Source organism: Corvus cornix, chromosome 1 (genome assembly GCF_000738735.6).
Source record: "Corvus cornix cornix isolate S_Up_H32 chromosome 1, ASM73873v5, whole genome shotgun sequence".
Lineage (NCBI taxonomy): Eukaryota > Metazoa > Chordata > Aves > Passeriformes > Corvidae > Corvus > Corvus cornix.
This window is the reverse complement of record NC_046332.1, coordinates 84,418,059-84,440,836: the sequence shown is the minus strand read 5'-3', so window position 1 is coordinate 84,440,836 and position 22,778 is coordinate 84,418,059. Positions and strand designations below refer to the sequence as shown.

General features: G+C 43.3%; 1 protein-coding gene across 3 annotated transcripts; it reads left to right on the top strand.

Moving 5' to 3' along the window:
- Positions 1-3,243: 3,243 nt before the first annotated feature.
- Positions 3,244-22,597, top strand: PLCXD1 (phosphatidylinositol specific phospholipase C X domain containing 1). Of its 3 annotated transcripts, none has more exons than XM_019282995.3 (7): positions 3,244-3,298; positions 8,587-8,729; positions 12,097-12,233; positions 15,494-15,622; positions 16,136-16,291; positions 19,621-19,804; positions 21,114-22,597. In XM_019282995.3, exons 2-7 carry the CDS (start codon positions 8,618-8,620, stop codon positions 21,404-21,406), a joined length of 1,011 nt encoding a protein of 336 aa, XP_019138540.1. In that variant the 5' UTR covers positions 3,244-3,298; positions 8,587-8,617; the 3' UTR covers positions 21,407-22,597. The 3 variants fall into 3 exon arrangements, with proteins under 3 accessions (XP_019138540.1, XP_010392476.1, XP_039426186.1); XM_010394174.4 differs by lacking the exon at positions 3,244-3,298 and adding an exon at positions 3,455-3,671; XM_039570252.1 differs by lacking the exon at positions 3,244-3,298 and having other exon boundaries at positions 8,507-8,729.
- The last annotated feature ends 181 nt before the right edge of the window (positions 22,598-22,778 follow it).

The following is a 22,778-nucleotide window of genomic DNA, read 5'->3' as shown; positions in this document are numbered from 1 at the left end:
CTGTTAGGTTCTAGCAACAAAGTCCAGTTCTCTTCTTGCTCATGTTTTCTCAGATGCTGGGTCTGTTTATCTCCCCCTTAAGTTTCTCTTCCTACTAGGGCATTATGAGCAGCTCTCCTGTGCATCTTGGAAGGGCTTTTCTTATCTTCTTTTAAGCACTGTTAGTGCCAGACACGAAGTAAGCTGGCTGTACCGAATGTCTTTTAGGATATTTTAACCCTTCTTTCTTGTCAATAATGGTGTAGTTAAATTGAAATTAAAATCTCACTTGCTTCGGTTTGAGAGGAAGATTGTTTTGCCTATACCTTGATCCATACCCACTGAAGCCTCTCTTGTATTGGTAGGAATGGATCAAAATGGAAGAATTTGAGGATTTTTTCCCCCATGTTTTTATTTTTAAAAAATTTCAATTAAAATTTGTGCTAATAAAATTCAACTCTATTTTTCCTTCTCAGTAACAGTGTACCCCATATCTGACCACCCTAGTAGCATTTTTACCAGCCACCAAATTTTATCACTGACTTTGCCTGTTGTAAATAAAGCCAGGGCTGTTTCCTCATGATGGAATTGGCCTGCTGCAATGTGTTTGGGCAACCTAAATCCCACCCCAATGCTTCTGCCTGAGGTTTCCTGCCAGCTGGTGCCAGATTGTCGGAGGCACCTCATTGACAGGCAGCTCCAGGCACAGGGACCAGGTGCGAAGGAGGGCTCCAGACTGCCTCCCACCTTCATCACATCCTGCTCACAGCATTGCAAGCTTGAGCAGCCATTGTGGTCTCATAACTCTAGAAGCAAACACAGGGAAGCAGTTTCAAGCTTTCAGCAAGTCTGGGCTGCATTTTTCTTCCCAGGTCTTTTTATTGCCCAGAGTGACCTCCCTGGTGCTGCAAGCTGCCTCCTCAATGATTTCTCTGCTCTGAGGAGACATTGTGGCTGCTGCCACTAGATATACAACCTCCTCTCAGAAATATTAAGCTGCCTGTTTGTTCCAAAGCCAGAAATTAGGTGAAGGTTGAGAGGACTTATCAGTAAGTCAGGACAGGGGCAAATACACACATTGCCCAGGGTGTTGCAAACATCCTCAGAACAAACAGCCCAAATCCAAAGAATTCTGTTAACGTTGTTTAAATGCTTAATGGTATTTCTGTACATTATAGCATAGAGTAAAGCTGACCCATATCTGAAAATAAAAAACTGGGTTGGAAGACAAATGTCTCCTGGAACATCTCATACTGCACATTTTCAAAGAATGTAATAAACCTCTAATCCATCTGAACAAATCAGTTGATTTCTTTCAGACTGAAAGCATCATATTTTGGTATGCCAAAGTGTTTAAATATGAAGGCCAGTTTAAGGCTCTATGACTGCTGTCACTGTGACTAACAAATCAGAAATTTCACTCTGATCCACAGCTATAAATCAGACCTGCACTCCCATCAGTCCCCACACTCATGTATCTGCCTGTTTGACTCACTCAGATGCTACCAGCTTCAAACCTCTTCAGCACTGAATGCTTCAAAACCTGATAAGGTCCTTCTGGGTAAGTTCTTTGTCTTTTGAGCTCTGTTCTGTCTTTTTAATGCAGACATTTATTTTGTGAGGAGGGTAAATATGGGGCTTTTTCATGTCCCTGTTTCCTCATCTTGAAACTGGCTGATCATTATTTTTGCAAATACTGCTAAAAGTTATCCTTGCCTTGACTGCTTCTCAGAAGATATGCTTATTCAGGGTTTTAATAATTTGCTGATTAACTTCCTGTCATTCCTTGGTTTATGGAATTGCTAAATCCCTCCTGAGAGATTGTGATCTCAGAACTAAACCAAGAGCAACTCTCTTGACATTTCTAGTAATTCTAGTGCAAACAAGAACTGAGACACAAACTCAGACTTGAAAGGGTGGGAATTAGAAGGGTTTGGACACGGCTTGAGATTTCCTGATAGAGTATTTCTGTTGAGGTGAGACCTGCAAGATCATTTCCACATCACTCAGCAGACACTTCACTTTACTAGGGTGTAAAGTTCTGTGTTAAGGCCCTCAGAATAAAAGGTGGGATTTCAGTTTCATGTTTCTTTTTGAGTTTTTGGTTACTCATTTCAAATCCACTCCAAAATGGCTTTTATTTTATTCTTTCTACAGTCATGTTTTGCCTATTAGTCCAAGCAACTTCACACAAGTTTGCTTCACAAGACTGGAACCATGTCTGACTGTACTGTATTCATCATGGTAGTATCCAGAGACTGCCCGTTGTTTCATCACACCTTCATAGTCTTAACTTTCTAAGCAAATGAAGAATTAAAGTTGACTTTGATTTTTTTTCTCCTAGCCTTTTCTGATTGAAACACTTTCGTATTTATTTCATTCCACGAAGGGCACAATAACATTTCTCTGTAACTGTTCTCAGCTACTTTCTATCATGATGGTGCAAAACCAAACAGCCATCAAATAGTGTCTTTTCTTTCCTACCTTCTCCTCTGCTTTAGTTCATTCCTTTTGGCGTTTCATCCTTTTTGTGCTTAGTGTTACAGTTTGATGCACATATATTCTGCATCTACCCCCAGCTAGTTTTGTGGTCTCAGAGACTCTGTAAGAGTTGATATATAAACAGGAGCCTGAACTGATACACATAACTGATATGTAAGTGTCACCCTGAAGCCCAGGCAGCCCTGCTGTCCAGGGATTCACCAATGGGAATGACTCATTTAGCTGAATGTTCACCTGATCTTGCTGCTGTTGGTACCACAGCAAGTTTTCTCTGTACATATACACTGCTCTGCCTCATGCAAAAATGAGATCGTGAAGAAGACCTATCCGGAAAATACATCCTTGCATTAAGAAGCACAACACTGCAGCAGCCCGAAGTTTTGCTAATCCCAACTGCAGTATGATCCCAGAGAAGTTAGATCCCAGTTCCATTGCAGGTGACCCTCTAAGAATGCTGCTCTGTGGAGAAAGGGGAACTAATCTTCTCTATCCATTCTTTCAGCTGGAGTTTCAGCTCACCATTCTCCACTTAGGGACCTGTGTGTTTTAGTGTGCTTTTGGAACACTAAGAGGTAGGTGAGATCCTTTCTCCGTCTGTCTGGGAAGGCTGAGAACACACCCTGCTTCCAGAACTGCACCGAGGATTTGCATGTTTGCCTCTACATGCCATTCACTCACTTATTTATCTCCTGCCTCTTTACACAGAATAGCTTTTTGAAGAGCTTGCCAAGATTTGTGCCAGGTGCCATCGTGGGTGAATTTCACCACAGCTGAGGGCCTGACAAGCTTTGCTGGACAGACACAGCAGGAAATTAAGGTACTTTTAATGTTTACATATGTTTGTGAATATTTATTTTAAGCCTTCCTGCATTAATAGATTCCAAATGCACCAGAAGCATGGCACACGCTGCTGCTTTGCGCTTGCCCCGCCTGCCCCTGCCCGCAGGCTCCTCCTGGATCAATGCCTCGTCAATCCAGAGAGCGGCTCTGCGCTTCGGGCAGCGCCACTTCACCAGAGCCACTTCTGCTCCTCTTCTTCACCAGTCCCGCCCCTTCTTCACCTTCCTCAAACCTGCGGCCACTTGAGCCGGGCAGGGCAGCTCCGCCCCGCCTCGGTGCGGGGCCCCGGGCGAGCTGGGGTGCGCACGGCTTCCCGAGGAGCCGACGTGGAAACGGAATCGTTCCTCGGAGTGAGTAAAGCAGTTGCGAAGGAGAGAGAGGGAGGGAGGCAGGGATGCGGCTCCGCGGAGGGTCGGGCAGCGGCAGGGGACGCGGAGCCCTGGCACCCATCAGGGGCTGGCAGCTCCCTCCTCGCCGGGGCTGCTCGGGTACTGCTCCTCACCGGGTTTCCTACAATTCCCGTGACGGTTTTTTTAGCTTCTGGGTCGGCTGCAGCATATGTTTTACGGGTGTCATCATGAATCGTTCTTTAATCCTAGCTCCCTCCCGGAACTGCGTTGGCAGGCATTTGGCCGTGTCCCAGCGCTCCGGGCCGGCGGGGCTGGGCCGTGCAAGGCACACTCCGGCGGGGCACAGCCCGGGCGAGGGACAATCAACCCGATGCTCTCGGTGTCCTGGGGCTGGAGGATGGTGATCTCTAGCGGCTTTACACGTCTGCATGTTTTAGTGCTTGTTTATTGCATGCGTCCCGGTAAAGCCCTCAAAATGTAATTGCTGCCTTCGTGCAGAGCACCCAAGGAGAGTCAGACAGCTGATGTGAACCAGGGGAGCGAGGGAAGCTGGGGTGGGTCGTTCCTGACTGGAAGCCAAGCGCCCACCAGAGAGCAAATTTAACTCTATCACTCTCATTGCTCAGCGAGGAGAGAAAAATGTAATGAAAGGCTCGTAGGCTAGGATAAGGACAAGGAGAGATCACTCACCAGGTACCATCACAGGCAAAGCAGACTCGACTCCGGGAAATGATTGAGTTCATTACCAATGAAATCAGAGTAAAGTAATGAGAAATAACCAGCAAATCTTAAAACACCTGCCCCCCGCCCCTCCATTCTTCTTGGGTGGAACTTCACTTCTGATTTCCTGACTACCTCCTCTAGCTGCAGTGGCACAGGGGAATGTGGAATGGGGGCTGAGGTCAGTTCATCAAGTATTGTCTCAGCTACTTCTTTCTCCTCAGGGGGAGGACTCCTCACACTCTTCTCCTGCTCCAGTGTGGTATCCCTCCAATGGGAGACAGTCCTCCACAAATTTCTCCAATATCAGTCCTTCCCAAGAACTGCAGTCCTTTGTGATCAGCTCCAATGTGGGGTCACAAGTCCTGCTAGCAAACCTGCTCCAGCATGGGCTCCTCTCTCCATGAGGCCCTGGGTCCTGCCAGGAGCCTTCTCCAACATGGGATTCCCATGGGGTCACAACCTCCTTTGGGCATTCAGTGGCTTGCTCCAGTGTGGGGCCTTCCACAGGCTGCAGGTGGAGGAATCTGCTCCAGAATGGATCTCCGTGGGCTGCTGGGCACAGCTGCCTCACCATGGTCTTCATGATGGGCTACAGGCAAATCTCTGCTCCAGTGCCTGGAGCAAGTCCTCCCCCTCCTTCTACACTGGCCCTGGTGTCTGCAGAGTTGTCTCACATATTCTTACTCCTTTTTTCCTGGCTGCTGTTCCACAGCAATTTTTTCCCCCTTCTTAAATTTGTTATCCTAGAGGCTCTACCACTGTTGTTGATGGGCTCAGCCTTGGCCAGAGTCAGGTCCACTCTGGAGCCAGCTGGCATTGGCTCTGTTCTACATGGGGAAAGTTTCTGGCAGCTTCTCACAGAAATCACCTCTGTAGCTTCCCCCACTACCAAAATCTTGTCGTGCAAACCCAACACAGTAGTTTATCACAGTAGTCTGCGTAGGGTGGACTTACCTGTCTGGAAAAGAGGCATAAAGACACAGTTTTCATTTGTGAAGTTTAGGATTTAGTCATGAGAGGCAGCAGCTAATGTCTGCAGTTTCATTTCTCCAGGCAAGCCTTGGTTTATCCCTAAAGGTGGCCCCTCTAGCACAAGGCAGCAGCTGAGTTTGGAGGTGGGTGTGAACACCTAGGGCTTTGCATTGCATGAGGGAGCAGGACAAAACTTTTGGTCCAGTCACTTTTGTACAGGACTTGATCAGCAGGTGGCCATGGTGCATCTCCTGCCATCCACTGCCAGTGACTGCCATCCCCAGTCTCAGGGTACTGTGGAAGAAGAAGAGGAAGAGGAGAATGAGATGTGAATCTCTCCTGTGTCTCTGTTTGCAGGACCGCTTCATGTCTTGGTCTTGCTGTTTCTGCTCTCTGATGGCTTTCCTCAGGCCCAGCAGCAGGACACTCCTTGTGAAGTGTCCTGGTCCCACAGAGGCTGGGGCATTGATGGCAGCTTGTGCCAAGCTGAGAACCTGCTGCCCATGGGCTTTGGCTGGGCAATGCCAAGGGGTCTCTTGTACAGCTCAGCAAATGCAACTGCAGGGCTTGATGCCTCTGCAGGGACTTCCTCAGCATGGGCCAGTGCTGGGCTATCCTGATTCTGTGGTGAACTGGAGAAAGGGACCAGCATGGCAGAAACCCAGCTTTTTTCTGTCAGCTCTGAGGCTGTGCCTGTGTTAGCCCAAGCAAGGCAGTGAGACCACATGGCAGGAGGAGAAAGTGGCAGCAGGCAAACCTGCACCCTTGGATGCATCCTGGGGGTGCTGTTGGTGCAAAGGAGCCTGTGCCAGGACAAGGTGTGACTGCCTGGCAGGGCTAAAGGGTCTTGCTATGGGTCGCTGGGGTGATGGATGGCTCTGGGGGAGCATGGCTTTGGGGAATTGGAGAGCCCCAAAGGCTCTGGAAAGGGAACTGCAAATCCCCCCTCAAAAAAGAGGGAAAGCAATGCTTATTCTTAGGTTTCTAGTCTGCATACAGGACCTGCATAAGTGCTGCCATATGCTGGGGTGTTGCCATCTCACAGCTCCTGTCAGCTTCAGAGCTGGAGAAGAAGAGAGACCATCCAGTCTTTTGGAACTACTAAACAGCAATGCTGTTTTAAGCACCTGCAGCCCCTGTCCACGCTGATACTACTTGGTACAGAGACTAGAGCAGAGCAGCTGTGGGTGAGCAATGGTGTGTAGTCTGATGAAGTATGAAACACAGCAAAAGGTGAAAAAATGAGCTGCAGACATCTGTTGTCTGAACAGGGTTCTGTGGGGGACAGAAGCTCATCATGTTGAAGAGCAGAGCCAGAGGATAGGTGAATCGATCTGCCTGAGATCTGAACATCTTTCCAAGAATAAGAATAGCTGATATTGGTCATATAGAGACCATTTGTTTATGCAGGACAAAAAGGATCTGCACTTCTTTTTCCCCTAAATAAATCTATGGGCATTTTTCCACTTGACTTTGCACTAGGCCCATCAAATACCTGTTTTTTAAAATAAGGAGACAAAAGGAGCAAGAGAGGGTTTAAACCCCTTTTCCTCTGCTTGCGCAAAGGCCTCGTGTGTATGGATAACCTCAGAGGCAGATGCTCTTCACCAGGAGTAAGGCCCAGGTTACACACCAGCCACGTGCAGCCTGCGTCACTGCACCGGGGGTGCCAGGCATTTCCCTCTGCTGGCACGCTCCCATTCTAATCTAAACTGGCCTGGCTGTACTCAGAGACATCAACTCAAAGACACACCGAAGGCACAGCAAGGTAGGCTAGGCAAGTGATGCTATGATCACTGGCAGGTATAAAAGCAGATTGTATCTTTATGTGTGGTATGGACATAAAACTTAGGAATGCAATTCCTAAAGTTGCCTTTCAGATGACCCTGTGTGACTACCAAAAGAACAAAAATCTATCACACCATGTTTAAGGAAATGTCCTTCATATGAGCACTGTGGCTTTCCAGTATATAAGCAAAAACCAACCACCTCCTAGGAGAAACAATCTTGAATGAATATACTAAGATGCAGCAAAAGGGACCAGGGACCTGCAAGTCCCTGTGAGGGTGTTTGCAGAGTACAAAACCTGCAAAAATACGTATCTTACTGCCATTGCTGTGGCAGACAAGAAGGAATCATTTATATTGACAGCTTTTTAAAAAAGGATTTAAAAGGAAGCTGTGATATTAATGATGGTAATTATAATTAATTAATGTGATAATTAATGATGGTGCCATGATCTAAAAGAAATTCTCACACTTGCTTTACAAAATAAAGCCTTGAGAGCAGTGAAAAGAAGGAAGGCTCTAATCCCCAGACTACCACCTGCTCTTGGAACATCCTAGGAAAAAAAACCCCAAAACACAGAGAGGTTATTTTTGTGTTCTGCATAATCCAGGAGATCATAAAATGAAAAATTAACAGGATAACTCTAGTAGGCCCTGGTGATGCCATGATTTCTCATCTGGGTTTCATCCACTGGCACTCCTGGCATGACCACTGCAAATTTTGCAGGAGGTCCCCGAGAAGAACAGTTCCAGAGTAGTTTCAGGAAGGCCAGACCAAACTGAAGTACTTATGATCATGGACTCATAGGGGTGATAAAAACACCTTTGGTGTTCTCCAAACTGGGACTAAGGAGAGAAAGGTTTTCCCCTTTTGACCCCAGACCAGCATGACCTGCAAATCCGGTGTCCTGACATCTTTGTAAAGGCTTTTCATAGAGGTACTCCTGTGGCACCTGGTTGGATCCTTCAAAGTAAGTGTTCTCCAGGGACCTGAGGATAGCAGACCCAGCCCCTGTCCCAGCCCTGCCATCAGTCCCCTTGCTATGCTCCTGGGGCTGCAAAGGGTAAAGGAATGGTTGCAGTTTCACACTGGAGGGAGGTACTCCTTGTGATTTCACAATAGCCAATATAGACAGTAATTTCTCCATACCAATGAAACTGTGTATATTTGTCTTGGCTCTGTTTTTTCTTTCACTTGGTCAGTTTGCAAGCCTGAACCTGGAACCCACCCTTTGGAGTTGTGCTAGGAGACAGTGTTATCAAAAGCAGCATATGTCGTGGCTGATAAGCTCTTGACATTTTTCTGCAACTACTTGAGAGAAGGGTTGGCATTTTTTAACATCTATAAATCCACCCTACACAGGTGCAATGTCATTAATTCAACCACAGTATATGGAATGGTTTATTGTTTTTCTTTTCTTTTTCCCTCCCAGGACACCATATGAAGTGCCAGAGCACATACCGATGGAAGGCCCTTTGCAAACCTTCACTCACGTGTGCCATGAAAATGGTCAATGGATGTCACAGTTGCCAGAGAAACTCTGGGATATTCCCCTCTATAACTTAGCTCTTCCAGGTAAAGATTAACTTTGCTGCTCCACTGTTTTGTTAGCTTGCCATTTAAGCATTGGAATATCCTGTTTGTCCCATTTCAGAATGGCTACGTTTATTATTTGGGTCAGTGTGTGGGGGAGGGTTTGTGTGATGTTATGTGAATAATGTTGGTCTGTAATGTTTGGGGTTTCTTAGAGGGGAGGAGTAAAAAAAGAATTTTTTATTGATTTTTAGAAATGAAAAGAAAGAGGCACTTTTTTTCAGTCCCTCTGCATCATCTTGTTAGATACTGTTAATAATCTAAGGATTGACTTATTTGGGCAATGATAAAATTTTCCTAATTAATTCTTGCTACTTCCTATATAATAAAATGTGTCCAGAAGGGGAGAAATAACATTTTACCTTATTATTTGTTTCTTTGTCCTGTCTAAAAGAAGCTGTGAAGTTGCAGAAAAAGGAGAATTGAGACTTGTAGTTAACATGTTTCTATTAATGCAGACTGTTACTTTTCTATATGATCCAGCTTATAAACACTGGATTTATTGTATTATGCGTAAAAGCACTTAAATGATACCTGTGTATCATTAACCTTTCTTTGGTCATATTATTGCTTCTTTCTGCTGCCTTGATTTTCTTCCCCCTCTCATTCTGTCAAAAAAATTTATGATAGAATGTGATTTCACTGGCCTTGGGGAGGCACTGGAGGACCATCAGCTCTTGAGTGGTTCCCTTTGCCTCCATATAAAAATGGTATTAAAGAAAAGTCTAGCCCATGTTTTCTCTCATACCTGTAGATGTGATGGGTAGTTTGGGTGGAAAGCAGCACAACGTGTAGATGAATATTTTATATAGGCCACAGGATCATAGGTTAATTTTAGGAAAGGTATAAATTTAGAGATAGTGTGAAGTGTTGTATTCAGTGGGTAGAGCCCTGGCAGAACCCAAGAATTGTAGTGTTTTGGCTTTTTTCTGCCCATTAGTTGTGAACTAATGGAGTGTGAAGTTCCAGTTAAAATTGAAACCCAGAAACTTATTTTGTGGTGGCTTCTTAGATATGTAATTTGAATTGATGTTAGCTTCAAAACAAGCACATCTCTGTTTAGGATAAAGCCTATGTAAGAGGACCAGTACAGGTGCTATAAAAAATATCTAGATTTCTTATTCAACCATCAAGAGGAGAAAAAAGAAAATATATATCTATCTTATGACTGAAGAAAGAAGGTAATAGTATTCTCTGTTTCTATTTTTTATTCTGTTCCTATTGCAAAAATCCTTCAAAAAATCAGTAGCACACTCGGTGGGATTTTGTTTCTCTGGAAAAGGAGCCATGTTGTTTTTGTAAGACTTTCGCTTGGTGTTTCTTGGCCATCCTAGAAAGTGGAGAACATGCTGATGGGTTTGTTTGACTTCCTGGCTCTCCTCTAAGGGTGACCTTGTTATTCTTGCAAATGTTTGTTGTTCTTGTGAACAACATGCATGCAGGGAGAACAGGAATGAAGAATAGTTGAAGGCAGGTTCATTTCAGCAAACATTAGAGGAGTTTTACAGAGCATTGCAGGCTATTAGCTTGGAATATTTTGGTGTCTGTCCACCTGACCTACAAATCTAGCCCAAGTCAGAACACAAACAGATCACGACCAACCAGGTCAAGACAGCTCTGGCAGGTTTCCAGAGGGTGCAATGACTGGGGGAAACCCAGTTTGGAAGTGGAAGTTTATCTCATAGAAGGCATGGGAGAAACATGACAGAGTGGATTCTGAAAGCATGATGAGGAGACAGCGGCAAATCTCACTAATTAGTGTTGTGCTTGCACCAGAATCAGCACAGTGCTGCTGGGGAGGTGTTGCTTCAAGGTCTGGAGCTACTTGGCTTGGTGCTAGCTCACTATCTTTGCATCATATGTGTTGTGTCATGGATGTACCCATCTTCCTTTCATTACTGTACCTCACTGACACCACAGAGGACTCGTGAGTAAAAGATTACTATCCGTTTGCTGGTTGGCATCTGTAGATGCAACACCCATCAAGGGAATCCTGCTCATCTCTCTCAGACTTGGATTTGGTCCATGGGTATTTAATAGTTTGACTCTTATATCTTCTGACACCTACTTCTTTTATTGCATGTCCTCAATATCAATCTCCCATCTGCAATGAGTGTGGTTTGGGTGTTTAAAGCAATAAAATAGATCAAAAATGGCTTTTAGAAGGTGGAAAAAATGGAGTGAGACATCAAACTATTATTGACAGCTTCAAAGAATTTTTATTTCCAAACCAATCCTTTTTACTTTGTCTACTAGAAATATTACCACTAGCACCGGTCAGACTGACAATTCAAGAAAGCAGTTCCTAGCACCAGTGAACAATTAGTTTGACAGAAGACTTAAACCCCAAAATGATAAACAGATTGTTTGCAGATACTCTCTTAAGATCCAAGCAAGTCACTTCACTGAATTGTTAGCTTTTCTTATTGATGCTTTATAAAACTGGAAGAAATAATGGAACAGAAAAGCTAGCAACATCACCAGTTCCCTGTCCTGAAGAAATTGTGAGTTGCAATAGTTTCATCTAAACATGATGCAAGAGATGTGTCAGATTTATTAAGACTTCAAGGAAATAAAATATTTGTGCAGGCTATTGTTGGCTCTGATGCCTGTGGAATTCCTTGTGCTGGAAAAAGTCAGGTAATTTTTGAAGTCCATCAAATGAGGATCTTGTTCATCTTTCACTCATAAACTTAGACTTGGATTTGCCTCTGAAACCTTCAAGCACCCACCTTGTTTGTTGTTTTTGTAGGGGAGGTGGGGGGTTTAGTTCAGGAGGACGTTTTTACCAGGTATTTAAGATAATAATATTTAAAGTGCCAAGTTAAGTGTTGGTCCAGTCAAAGGTGTAAGAAGATGAATTTCTGCTTTCAATCACATTTTCCCGTGTAGAGATGAGGGTATTGGAGAATGAAAACCTGCATTTGGACAACTCTGAAAATAGGGCAAATTCTAGATAAATTTAGCCTTCAGCTATTTATTCCCTGAAAAAAAAGTGTTTATACATCAAGATAATTACTTTGAGGGAAGATGCTATTTGAAACAGACCATTTTGTTGTGGTTTGCGGCAAACAATAGTAATGTGGAGTTTAGATGGGGGCTGCTTTATTGAAAGTCTCAATGCCTTCCCTTCACAAGGATTTCACACTAAGTTTATTAATGTTAGGTGAGCAACCTCTGTAGAAAATTCCACCTTTTTGCCGTAACTACAGAGGTTCTCAGACAATATAGGTGTGTGGCTCACAAATGGGGTGGCCTATCAGGTGTGCACATGAAATGTAGCCATGGAATGTGGTCTTGACTAGTTAAGAAATGAGATTTTCTGTACATTTATTTTTGTGTTCTACAGGGAGTCATGACACTATGACCTACTGTTTGGATAAAAGCTCTGCTGTTAGTGGCAATGAGTCCAAGCTGGTGAAGTTTTTAAGCAAATGCCTGCCATGCATTGTGCACCCCATTATCATGAAGTGGTCTACAACACAGGTAACCATCATCTGGCGTTCTCTTCTTGGCTTGGCAAAGCTGAAGCTTGTGCTGCAGGGCTGAGAGTGTACAATGACAGAATAGCCTGCTGCCCAGAAATCTGTGCTCTCATAAGATGCCGTGCTCGGGTGTTGTGGTTTAACCACAGCCACCAACTCAGCCCCGCACTGCTGCTTCTCGCTGCCCCTGGGTGAGATAGGGGAGGGAGCTGGAAGGGAAAAAGCTGGAGAGCTTGTGGGTTGAGATGAAGACTGTTTAATAGGTAAAGCAAAAGCCACAGGTGCAAGCAGAGCAAAATAAGGAATTAATTCACCACTCCTCATGGGCAGGTAGGTATTCATTCATCTCCAGGATAGCCAGGCTTCATCATGGGTAACGGTGTCTTAGCACGACAAACACCATCACTCTGAACGTTCCCCCTCTTCTTCTCCCCCCAGCTTTATATGCTGAGCATGACTCCTTATGGTGTGGGATATCCCTGTGGTCAGTTGGGGTCATCTGTCCTGGCTGTGTCCCCTCCCAACTCCTTGTGCTTCCCCAGCCTCCTCACTGGTGGGGTGGGGTGAGAGGCAGAAAAGGCCCTGACTCTGTGTAAGCACTGCTCAGCAATAGCAAAAACATCCCTGTGTAATCAACACTGTTTCCAACACAAATCCAAACCACAGTTCTGTTCCAGCTAATATGAAGAAAATTACACTTCCTTATCTAAATCGAGCACTTTGGAGTATGAGATAGGAGTCACACATGCCTGATCATCTTTTCTGAGGAAAAAGCATGCAGGTGAGGCAGGGATGATACTTAAACAAAGATGTTGCTTAAAGCTGGCCACTTGTTACTAGAAACCCTTTTTCACATGTTTATTGTTGTGGTGAATAACATTTAATATTAATGTAATCAACAGAGGTTTTTTCTTTTGCACTTTGTTCAGCAGGTACTGCTTGTAATTTTTGCTATCACTGTTTTGTGAGATGTCAGTTGTTTTCCTCATCTGTCCTGGGTATTTCACCCAGCAGCAGAGACAGAAGAATCCCTTGTTGAAGGGATTTTTTTCCCATAAAGATTAAGAGAACGTAGGTGTGGTCCATCATGTAAGATTTCGTTAACTTTTTAAAATGTGCAAATATTAAGCTAGTAGTTTATCTCTTTGTTCCTTACAAACCTATGTTGAAGACAAAATTGGGGATCATGATTTAAGCTACAGCTTTTGAAGATTTTTCCAAAGAACAGACTTTCCTGACATCAGAGGTACTAAAATGCTTTCTGTTTTTGTTCTTATTGAAGGAGTAGTTAATTTTTAGGGAATTAAAATGGAATAATTGATAAATAGCGGTAAGCATGCCAAAGTTTCTTTTGTTGTGTCTGAGGATCTCTGGCAAACTGGAATCTTAGACGCTACCACGTATCAAATACGAACTGGCCATGATGAGCTGATGTGGAAGGGCACTTGCTTAGCACAGATCCTTGTTTATCCTGAGCTGCCTTTTTTCTGGGGACTTCAGCTGATGAAAGATTTAGATACCTCCTAACTTGTGGGTTTCTGGCCAGCAAAGTGACCCTGTTGGTGACAAACAATCTCTTAACATTATTATGGTAATTTTCTGGTCTGAACCCAGCGTGACAAGCAGGAAGTGGCCCAGTGCTGATAGGGAAGAGGCACGGCTACAATTCTGCCCCTCCTTAGCTCTGTGGCGCTCCAGCTATCTGTGTGGGGAGATGACTCCACCCATTGGTATCCAGAACAGACACCACAGAGCCCTACTGATGGTAGGATCCACAGATTCCTGGATGGGCCAGTGCCTGGGAGTTGCCTACTTGAGCCCCAACTGCTGTGGCTGTCAGTCTAGAGGCCCAAATGCTTCCTGTGTAATGGCTGTGTAACTTCCAGTCATGCCCTGGATGCCTCGTCTGAGATTGAAGCACTGAGCAACATTGCTCCTCAGGGCTTCCTTTTAAATGGTGCCCTTTAGGGGGCAATGTTCACACTGCCTAATTTAGTATCCAAATGCAGGTGACTAATTAGAGAATCTAATTTGTCTAGTTTTCCCGTGTAGTCAACAGAAAAGAAATGAATTCCTCTAAAGGGCAGTTCAGAGCAGCTATTTCATCTGGTGCTCTTTCTGGCCATGAAGGTTATATATGACCTACAGCCATGTGTACTCCCATCTTCAACATGCTCCAAGCAAAGGGGTATGGATCGTCCCTTCAACTGCTTCAGCCTGGTGGACACCAGGCAGGCGCTAAAGGAGCTGTTGGCCAGACCCACTGCACCATCTGGACCCCGGGGCACACGGGGCTGGTCTGTCCCAGCCCAGCCCCTTGGGCACAGCCTGGGGAGACTAAATTCATGTCCAAAGAGCACGAAGTTAGGGGGTTAAACCAGGCAAGGTGAGCATCCTGCCGTGTGTCTTAAGCTCTGTCTCAGTGCTAAAGCTACGAATTTGGATATTCAAGAGCAACTTAGCTTTCACTGAATCCTTTCTGACTTAAATCAGTACCATGTATGGTTTCTGAAATTTTTAAATTTTTATCCGTAGCAGGTTGGACTGAGATAAATTAGTATTTAAACATATTTAATTAAATTGATTCTATTTTCTTATGCTAAGGGAGTCTTGATATAAGGCAAAGATAAATAATTTGGGACTTTCTGGCCCGGAAACAGCTTTATCACCTGTTTGATTCAGCCCTCAAATCCAGTGGAAGAGCTCTGAGGGAAGTGGAACAAGAGGAGTGCCTCTGTTTTGTAGGGCTTCTACAGGTTAATTCAAACTTTATAAGAAACTTTATCTTGAAAAAGAACAATAGCCTGTAGTTTTTTCTATTTTTGTTTTTCCTTCTGTTGAGGATGTGTGAGGTCTGCAGAGACAACCATGGTAAAGTCTTTGATCTAATAAAATAAATACAGCGTTTCTAAGGTGCTGATCCTGCAATTGTTTTTAAATGAATAGTTGTGTGAAGAGCAATAATGTATTTATGCACAGGTTAATTGAGCTTTAGCTTTCAGAACACAACAAGGGCAATGATCTGAAACTAACCTAATCTGTACCTGCAGTATATGCTGCGGGTAAATTGGAATCCCTCCAATTTATGAGAGCAAAATCCTTCAAAGTTGCAACTTGGTGCCATATAGTGACATTTTAAAGACAAAAGACCTGTGAAAAATGCCGTAGGGCTAACTTTGTACCCTTTTTTTAGCTTTCTAAACTAAAGAAACAAATTTCTTTCAGGCTCTCAGGACCTTTGTCTTCTGTTTCACCTTTCAGGTCCTGACTGTGACGGAGCAACTTGAGGCCGGAGTTAGATACCTGGATTTCAGGATCGCCCACAAGGCTAATGATCCATCTATGAATTTGTACTTCGTGCATATGGTTTACACAACTGTTACTGTGCAGGTATTTTCCTAATCTTTGTGATGGCTATAAAACCAGTGCCATTTCTCTCATTTAAGGGCCATCACAATCTGAAAATGCTGGCTCAAGGTCTTCTCAGTAGGTTATTAATTTTTCTTTTGTGAGGACTTTAAACTAGAGAAAATCAGCAGGGCTGGAGATTAGTTTCAGCAGCTGCACGTGCTACTGGAGCATCTGTCATTTCCTCATGCTCAAACCAGACTGTTCTCCACTGCCTATCCCCTACCTCATGCCCAGTGTTCTGGGGCTTATCTTGTGTTGTTCCAGGATGACACACAGGGCATTCCTGTTTCCCTGGTAAGGAGAGAAGTTATTAAAGGGAAGAAGGCATGAAAAGCCCTATATAATTACAGAAACACTTATTTTTTTGAGAAAACACTGTTTTTCATTATTGTGATTGTGAGTCTACTCCACAATCACTGCTCTGTTGATTGTATGTCCTTTCTCCTGCATAGCACAGATAACTTTCTAAGCTGTCATACCTGTTTCTTGCAGGATATTTTGTGGGAAATATTGAGGTGGTTAGAAACTCATCCTCAGGAAGTTGTTATCATAGCCTGCAGGAATTTTGATGGATTAACCAAGAGACTTCATAATCATCTTGTTGCCTGTATAAAAGAGATTTTCCGGTGTAAACTGTGTCCTAGAAATGTAAGTATGAGATCATTTTTTTTCTCATTCTTTAAAGAATGATACATCACAGTGAGATCTTTGATTCCAAATTTTTAGATATATTCTACTTTCACTGTGTTTTTAACCTAGGAAAGGTACCATTTGCTGCATCAGAGATAGGACATTACGTAATAGAACTGAGCAGATAAAGCAAACTTATATTTCACAGTGTGGAGGAGGGAATTAAATTTGATTGTTACATCTGTTGAGTTGTGGGACAATAGTAGAGACAACTGTCATCCATTGTCCTGTCTGAGTTTTCTTGGAAAGGAAAAGGAAAAGAAGAGAGAAAAGAAAAGAGAAAAGAAAGGAAAATGAAAGAAAAAAGAAAGGGAAAAAAAAGAACGGAAAATAAAAGTTGTGTGTGTTATATATTTATAGAATATAAATAATACATTTTCTGCCTTTTCACAGCAATAATTATAAATTAATTTTTTTCTATTTAAATTAGTTTAGGTTGGAAGTGACCTCTGGAGGTCATTTGGTCCAACACCACCATGCAAAGCCAGGACCAGCTTCAAAGTTACGTTGGGCTGCGTCCTGTTCATTCTTGAGTATCTCCAAGGGTGGAGGTTCCACAACCTTTCTATGCAACATTTGACCACTCTCACAGTAACTGTGTTTTCCTTCTCTATCTGATCAGAATCTCTCTTGTATCTGCTGACTTTCCATCCTTTGCTGTGCATGTCTGAGGAGTCTTCTCTCCATTTACCTGTTAGGTATTTGCAGACAGCAGTAAGACCTGTCCAGTCTTCTCTTTTCATGCTGGACAGACTAAGCTCCCTCAGCCTGTCCTTGTGTGTCACGCTCCAGCCTCTGCTCGCTCTGGTTGTGTCCTGCTGGATTCATTCCGGCTTGTAAATGACTTCTTTGTACTGGAAACAGTACTTGAGCTGCAGTCCCACAGCTGCTTAATAGAGGGGAAGATCCCCTTTTCCTGATTTGCTCTCTGTGCCTCTGCTAATACAGCCCACTTCACAGCTGACCTTTTCCAGGTGGGCACACTACTGTCTCATGTTCATCTTGATGTCTACAAGAACCTCCAGGTCCTGTTCTGCAAAGCAGGTTTTCTGGCCAGCTCCCACCAGTCTGTCTCGGTGTGTGGGGTTAGTCTGTTCAGGACGTAGTGTTTTCTTTTGTTGAGCTTCATGAGGTTTCTGTCAGCTTGTTGAGGTCCCTCTTAATAGTATCTCTGCCCTCAGTGCATTTCTGGTGGCATTGACTTTCCTGGAGCTCACCTCCTAACCAGCATTTGTTACCCAAACCTCCAGAAAAGCCTTAATTGATTTTAAATAATCAGAAAATATTTGATTGCTAGATTTTAGAAGTTGAGACTTTTAGCTCCGTTTTTTACAAGGTGTGGGAGCTTTTAGTGGTTAAACAATTAACATTTCAAAGATGCACAGGAACAGAGGGTTTTCTCTGGAGATGTGAGTGGTACAGGAGAATGATGACCCTGTTTGCGATTCAAATTCAGCCTTTGAAGCTGGTGTATCAGTAACAGTGTGAGTATTACCATTTCAAAGCATTTTGTAAAGCAGAGTTAAAATAGAACAATTCTCAGCAAAACTAGGGGATTCTGAATATTCAGGCCTCAGCTGAATAACTGAAGAGCTGGGTGACACTGTTTTATTGTTTCCCCAAATAACTTGAGTGTGTAAGTTGTGGATGAGCAGAGATACTGGAGAAGGTGGTCAAATTTGCTTTCAGACACATGGCCAGCTCTTAAAAAGAAAAAAGTTATTAGCTGCAAAAGGGGCAAACTGCTGATGACAATGTGTTGAATGAAGCTATTGAAAGAATGGTCTGAGATCACTTCACCGAAGAAAGAACATTTCCAAGTTGTGTCCAGGAAGAGGTAGGAAGGCAACTAGAGAAAAGACAAACCAAGTACTTCAAAAACTTTCTTTCTATGGGATCTGTGACTAGCCACTGGATCTCATCAATTTTGCTAGTGGTACCATTGCAGGTTAGGCAGCTGGGGGATTTTTCAGGATCACAGATTTAGATTTACGATCAAATATCCAAGTGCTTGCTGACTTACTCTAAAATAAACCGCAACCTGCTGTCTATCAAGACTGCATCTCTGTTGTCACACAGAGTTAAGTGTCAAAGTGTTTCTGAAGCAGCTGCTAAGGTGAGGTCTGTATGTAGTACTGGCACAGGCCACAGTGTGACAATATTAGACTGCATTTAAAATTTTAATTGTCTTAACTATTCAAGGTGTCTTCCTTTGATCTGGATTACTAGGGTTTAAAAATCCCTTGTTAGACTTTCATTTCTGCTTTGTTTGCAAAATAAGCACCTGTGTTCATATACACGTCTCTGGTAGCTTATTTTTTTCGGCTTTTATTGCACATCTTTGTTTGTTTAAGAGGTTCCAGCTTTAGAAAGGCAGCTGGAGTAAAGCAAAGATTTCAGTCAACCACAGTTTTGTAGCTTGAGTAGCTCGTGCCTTAAGTTTGCAATATTTCCTGACCTAATGGAGGCTTGCATTCTCTCTTTTGTGGATGAACTGAGATTTGGTAAGCTAATTGGAACATCAAAAAGCCACCATTTCCTTTTCACAAACAGCAAACATAGTTTTTAACCACAACATTTTTAGAAAAAGCAATGCCTGTTAAATATGTCGGTTTTGCAAATAAAACTAGTCAGAGGGCCTCAGTTCTCTCCAATTGTAACTTCTGAGCTGGAAAATGTAATTTCATATTGAGACACTTAAATTTAACTTAAATTTTAGCCTATCTGTTAGAGAAAGTGTCTGACTCAGGTGTTCCTCTCTCTCAGTTAAAAATGTCTGGAGCATCCCAATTTCAGAAACTTTCCACTTAGACAAATAAGAATTAATGTAGCTCCTGGTGATTCACATTTAGTCTTACCAAGTTTTAAGCAGTTCAGTTTTCTCTGATGGTTACTATGCCAAATTTGCATCAATGTGAGGCATTTGCCGAAATGATTCCTGCTTCTCTGTGTCTGCATTCCTGTAGCAGATGGTCTGTATCTTCCTCCCCTAACAAATTTTCAGCAGCAGCTTGTGCATGAGGGCTGACACAGGGATGATTTCCTATTATGCAGGTGTGAGTTATGTACACTATCATAGTTGAATTGTTTGAGGAAAGGAGGAATTTGCTGAAGCTCCCAGGGTCCTATGGCCCTGCAGCTTGTCAACCAGCCCATCACCTACTGGGCTGCTCATTTAAAAGCTTTATTTGAACTGAATCTGTGCCAAGGTGATGTCACACATCAGTATGTGGACTTTGGGAACACTACTGTGTTGCTGACTTCAACCTGGGCATGCTTCCTTTTAGGTGGTGCCAACACTGCGGACCATGTGGCTCCTCAGCCATCAGGTTATAGTCTCGTATGAAGAGGACATGGAACTGGAGAAGCACTGCGAGCTGTGGCCCCCCATCCCATACTGGTGGGGAAACAAAACGTCCACTCGTGCCCTTATCCGGTATTTGGAGCGCATGAAGCGGATGGGCCGTCCAGGTAGGCACAGGGAGTTCGCTCGGAGGAGAGAAGGCGCACTTAGAGCAATGCAAAACAAGTAGGAAGTTGGCCGGTCGTAGCCTTACGGGAAGTAAGCACCCTGTGTGTGCTGTGTGCCCATGGCTGCTGAGTGCTCTGCCCACCCCTGCGTGAGCGCGACGCTGTCTTTGGTGGTGCGGATATGTGTCAGTGTGTGAACACGCACAGACTGCGGAAATGGTGGCAGCCACCTTGCTCGTGTGACCCACGGAAAGGGACCCCTCAGCACAGACCAGGTTGGTGGCGCAGCTGTGCCCGCCTCATGGGTAGGAGGCTGCTTCCTCAATCCAGTGCTTGTTGCTTTAGGCAGCACAGATGATGAGAGAAGTGCATTCCAGAAGCCTTGTTGTGAAAGGAAGCCCCTACAAGGTCTCTCTCAGGGGAGACCTTATCACTGTCTACAACTACTTGAAAGGAGGTTGTAGCAAGGTGGAAACTGGCCTCTTCTCCCAGGCAGCCAGCAACAAGGAAAGAGGAAATGGCCTCAGGCTCTGCCAGGGAATGTTGAGGTTGGACATCAGGAAGAATTTCTTCATTGAAGGGGTGGTTAAGCATTGGAATGGGCTGCCCAGGGAGGTGGTGGAGTCATTATATCTGGAAGTGTTCAAGAAATAACTGGACGTGGCACTTAGTGCCATAGTTTGTTGTCATGGTGTTTGGTCAAATGTTGGACTCAATGATCTTGGAGGTCTTTTCCAACCTTGGTGATTGTGTGCTACAAGAGCAGTATGAGAAGGGTGTAGCTGCACATTAAACAGCAGCACTCAAGCATGCTGGTGGTATAATCTGACAGAGGTTCAGTTCAGAACCCCTGACACAGCTTTTGAAGTGAACGCACAGGGTGGTGACGGGGGGAGCTGCTTCAGAAGCGCGCTCCCCAACCGAAGGCAAATGCTTGTGTGGGTGCACCCTGTGTTCCCATCCAGCGTGGGGGAAGGTTAAGTGTTTGGAACCAACCCTCACAGAAACAAACATAATTTACAAAGGAGGACTACTCACTGGAGAACCTTTAGACTGCAGTGAATAACTAGACAAATTTAGCTAAAAGGGAATGTTTCAGTAACCGAGCATGGCTCAGGAATTGTTTACTACAGCGTGCAGTTGCAACAGGGGGAGACAGTTGTAGGGACATGAAACAATACAGAAAGAGTGTGAAGTTAGTATTTTAATGATCCCCACTGGAATGAGATGTGAAGCTAATGCAGTGCTGAGATGCGTCTCTTCTTCTCAAAAGAACATTTAATGTGTCACTTTCTGATTTTTGTTTCAGGAAAATTCTTTGTAGCAGGGATTAACCTCACTGAAAATTTAAGGTATATTCTCGTACACCCATTTGGATCGTTGAAGAAAATGACACTCCAGAGTCTTCCATGCTTGAAAATCTGGATAAAGAAGCAGTATCCAGGACCAAAAAAAAAAAGTATTAACATCATTGCTGGAGACTTTATAGGAAACAATGATTTTGTCAAAGATGTGATAGAACTTAACACAAAAATTAATCCTCCATTGCACTGTCAAAGTGAACTGGAACAAATAGCATTTAATTCTCTGCTTAATCTATGAAAAGTTGAAAAGGCTTTGTCTGCATTTATTGTGCCCTGCTGTAAACATCCTGAATCCCATAAATGTCCAGTTAACTTAAATGAGGAATGCTTTCAAGGCTCAGTAGGAGAAGGTCTCTCAACATCACCAGGGTTTTGAGGCCTTTGGACAGAAAAGAGAGCAGGTGTACCTTGCTGAAGTCTCTAGAGAACTATGGTATTGGTGCAATTTTTTTGGAGGTGCTTTGATTCTGTAGCAGCTGGCAATACTGAAAGTCCCAAGAACTCAGTCTTATTTTACATAGTACTAAGAAGGAGGAATATGTCAGTAGCTGCATGATTTAGTGGTAATATTTTATCTTTCTGATAATTGTGAAGATACTCTGCAGTACTTGCAACCCAAATTCTTACTCTTTTATATCAGTCTGACATTGACTTGTCATTTTCATAGTTTGTGTTAAATAAACTAAAGGAACAGTTAAAAAATATTTTGATATATCAGAGGTGCTGTGCTGATAATCCAATTTGAAGTTATTTTATATATACACCAAAGTGCTGAGTATCATTTGTGAGCTCCCTTACAGGGTAGCCACAAAATTATTTAGGATGTGTAAGAGGTAATTGTAATTGCACACTTCATCATGCAAGTTCTGCAGGGATAAAGATAACAAAACTAGGCCCTTACACAGTTTGTCTGTGGCAATGAAAAGTTTTACTAGGTGTTGCCAAAGTATGCCTTACAATGAAAATAAACACAGAGGAAACAAATTCCTGATCTTAATTTAAACTGCCCTAGAAATACAGATTCTTGGCTTCTGTCATGCTCATTTGGGGTTTCGCACCTGGTCTTTTATTTAGCTATTTTAGTAGCTCTGTAATTATTTTTCCTCTCACTAACTAGTTTTTGCACATGTCAAAACTAAGAGGTTTATGCTGTTTCCCATCCCAATACTAATTGTTTTTCTAAATGAACTGTGCAATAACAGATGATCATGAAAGCAAGAGAAACATCAAGCATCAGGACTAAAATAAAACCATTTATTGTGTAAAGTTCACTATGCAACGTCATCCATATACCTCACTTTTTAGATGCAATTTATATGCAAAAGCTAAATTCAGATCTCTGCTAATGTTTGCAGAAGTTTTTCTGCCTATCTTTTGTGCCCTCTTTTGTACCCTTGTTACTCTAATAAAACTTGATCTCCCTCTGTAATATGGAGTGAAATAGTTTGGTTTCTCCTTTCTGTGATATTGCTTTATTGGTTCCCAGTAGTAATTCATAACTTAAGTAATGGATCTGTTGTGGTTGTGGGTTTTTTTCCTTTTCTTTTCCTCTGTGAAAAGGTTTGCTGTACCTTAAATGTTTTCTCCAAGAACTGACATAGTAATAGGCA